Raw genomic sequence first — 2,797 nt, forward strand, 5'->3', positions numbered from 1 at the left:
TTTAATATTATTTTAAAATAAACTTGTATAACGTCCATTTATTCTTTACAGAGACTAATTTGACAGGTAGAAATTCAGATAGGTTAACATTTAAAAAATCTGACCAGCTTAACAAGAGTAGTGTTGTCCTCAAGTTTCAATTAGTTTTTTTTAATCATAATAATTAAAGTAATTGTACGAAATATGTTATTGCGATTTAAGGCTTTGCACTAATCTTTCTACTTCCTAATAATATTATAAAAGCAATATTAAGTTGATCTAAGAATATGAGAGTTATTTATTCTAATAAGAATATGAGAGTCACTTTGTACAAAGTATCGGATGAGAAGAAATCGTGTTCTGAATTTGATCATCTAGCAGATGAAGCTGATTCAGGGACAGTATCTCTAGTGAGGATAAAACTATACCTGTTTTAATTATGAAATAATGACGTAAAACGTCATTATTTCATAATGACGTCTAAATAACTTTTTAAACCATTTCTAAATTGTTACGGAAGAGCTTCGAAAGATAACATTTTGAACTTCATGCCAGGATTGTCTAAAATAACAAAAGTAGTTGTTTCAATCTAAGAATTTTTTTCTACCTTCTTCAATACGTACGTAAAAATAATTGTAATAGTACATTGATATAAGTGCGGTAAGTTGAAAATTACAGCCGAGTCGATATTGCAGCTCGAGCCAAAGGCGAGAACTATAGTAAGGAAGCAGAGGCTGTAACTATCAAAGTACGTATGTCATACAACGTTTTATAACACATTTGCGATGAAACACATTTTGAACACACTTTCTGAAAATGAATTTGCACCTTTGCTTGTTTTCCAGGATGACATTTTGTTACGCTTGTCATTTTTGCACCGATAACGAAGTGCGCACTCCAGTGTTTGTGATTTTTTTTGGACAAATGCACAAAAACCAGCCAGTATTACAAATAAAGTAAAATAATATTTTTGTGTTTCTGATACAAATACAGAGTTGACATATATTGTCAAAATTATTACAATTAAAGAATTAAATATTTTTTATTATGTTTTAACTCACAAAGTCAATTTTATTCATAAAATGTTGAGCACTTTTCTGACATAAAAACTCTTTGCCAAGATTTAAAATAGTACCGTTCGTTTTTAGACGGATGATAAAGGTTTTATATTACATTACGGCACATGTGCGTAATGAGATCGATACTGAAATTGGTGAAATAAGCAATACTTTACGAGTAAATGTGTTATAAAATTAAAAACTTGGCAATGTTGACATGACATACCTATGTTTCAGTAGCTTTTATATCAAATGAAATTATGTAGATTACTATAATATATTATTTCTATATATAATGTACTAGTAATAAATATTACACAAATATAGTACTGGGTCAAATTTGATCCGAAGGTCGTCAATGACACTAAACCCTATGAGGATAAAAGCACGTATAAATATATTTGAAATCATTGGGAAACACACTTTTGGCTTTCAATTCCGCTGCAGCCGCTATTTGTTTACAGTTTTCCTATTGCCGACAGCGATAACATTGAATATATAAGAACTCGCGTCCATCTGCTCATTTATACCAAAGAGGACCGCGCACCATCATGTACTGGTACCATCTTCTCGTGCTGTGCTGCGTGCTGGCTTTAGTGGAGTCTAGAATTCGTTACCGACCACCTTACCGGTCACGAGGCCGCCGCCCTCCTCGCATGTACCGCGAACGCGAGCTGAATACCATCGAAAACGTGTTCGTCGAACAAAGGGACAAATTAGAAAAATTCTGCGCCAAGGCAACGAAAGCCCCGACGGAGATGTACGGAACCGATTACTACTACCTCAGTTACTCAATCCCAGAAAAAACGACTGCAACTGTAAAGATAACAAAAAACTTCCTGCATACTATGGTGTTAAAGGACTTTAAGAAAATAATTGAGGATGTGAAAATTCTACCGGACATTGTCAAAATAGAAGACGCAGTGTATACGATAGATAGCCAAATGTTGAAAATCACGATCCCATACAGAGTGCCCATTGGAACAGCGTTCCATAGTAATTGTGGAGTGGTTAACAAGGACGTTATAAATGTACCACTAGTCAAGTATCCCACATTCACATACAGATTGCAGGAAGCAATTGAAAATTGAATACTACGTCAAACACTCTGATCAAAGAGTTTTTATGTCAGTAAAGTGCTCAACATTTTATGGATAAAATATAAATTTAAAAAAAAACTTAAGTCTTTTATTTAATATTTTGACAATAAATGTCAACTCTGTATCTGTATCAGAAACACAAAAATATTAATTTACTTTATTAGTAATACTAGCTGTTTTTGGTGCATTTGTCTAAAAGAAAAACAAACTCTTATGTGCGCACTTCGTCATCTGTGCAAAAATGACAAGCGTATCAAAATGTCATCCTGGAAAACAAGCAAAGATGCGCAAATTCATTTTCAGAAAGTGTGTACAAAATATGCTTTCTCGCAAATGTGTTATAAAACGTTGTATGACATACGTGCGCTTTGATAATACAGCCTCTGCTTCCTTACTATAGCTCTCGCCTTTGGCTCGAGCTGCAATATCGCCTCGGCTGTTTTTTTCAACTTACCGCACTTATATGTACTATTATTACATTTATTTTTACGTACGTATTGAAGAAGGTTGAAAAAGATTTCTTAGCTTGAAACTTCTTCTCCTGTTATTCTAGACAATGCTTAACGTGTCAATCTTGCATGAAGTTCAAAGTATTATCTTTCGAAGCTCTTCCGTAACAATTTTGAAATGGTTTTTTTTAATAAGTTATTTAGGCATTAA

At 33.3% G+C, this 2,797-nt stretch overlaps 1 protein-coding gene across 1 annotated transcript; it reads left to right on the forward strand.

Moving 5' to 3' along the window:
- Positions 1-543: 543 nt before the first annotated feature.
- Positions 544-2,166, forward strand: LOC112048370 (uncharacterized). The gene has a single exon (XM_024085872.2). The coding sequence runs from the start codon at positions 1,589-1,591 to the stop codon at positions 2,126-2,128; it is 540 nt and encodes a 179-aa protein (XP_023941640.2). The 5' UTR covers positions 544-1,588; the 3' UTR covers positions 2,129-2,166.
- The last annotated feature ends 631 nt before the right edge of the window (positions 2,167-2,797 follow it).

Source organism: Bicyclus anynana, chromosome 1 (genome assembly GCF_947172395.1).
Source record: "Bicyclus anynana chromosome 1, ilBicAnyn1.1, whole genome shotgun sequence".
Classification (NCBI taxonomy): domain Eukaryota; kingdom Metazoa; phylum Arthropoda; class Insecta; order Lepidoptera; family Nymphalidae; genus Bicyclus; species Bicyclus anynana.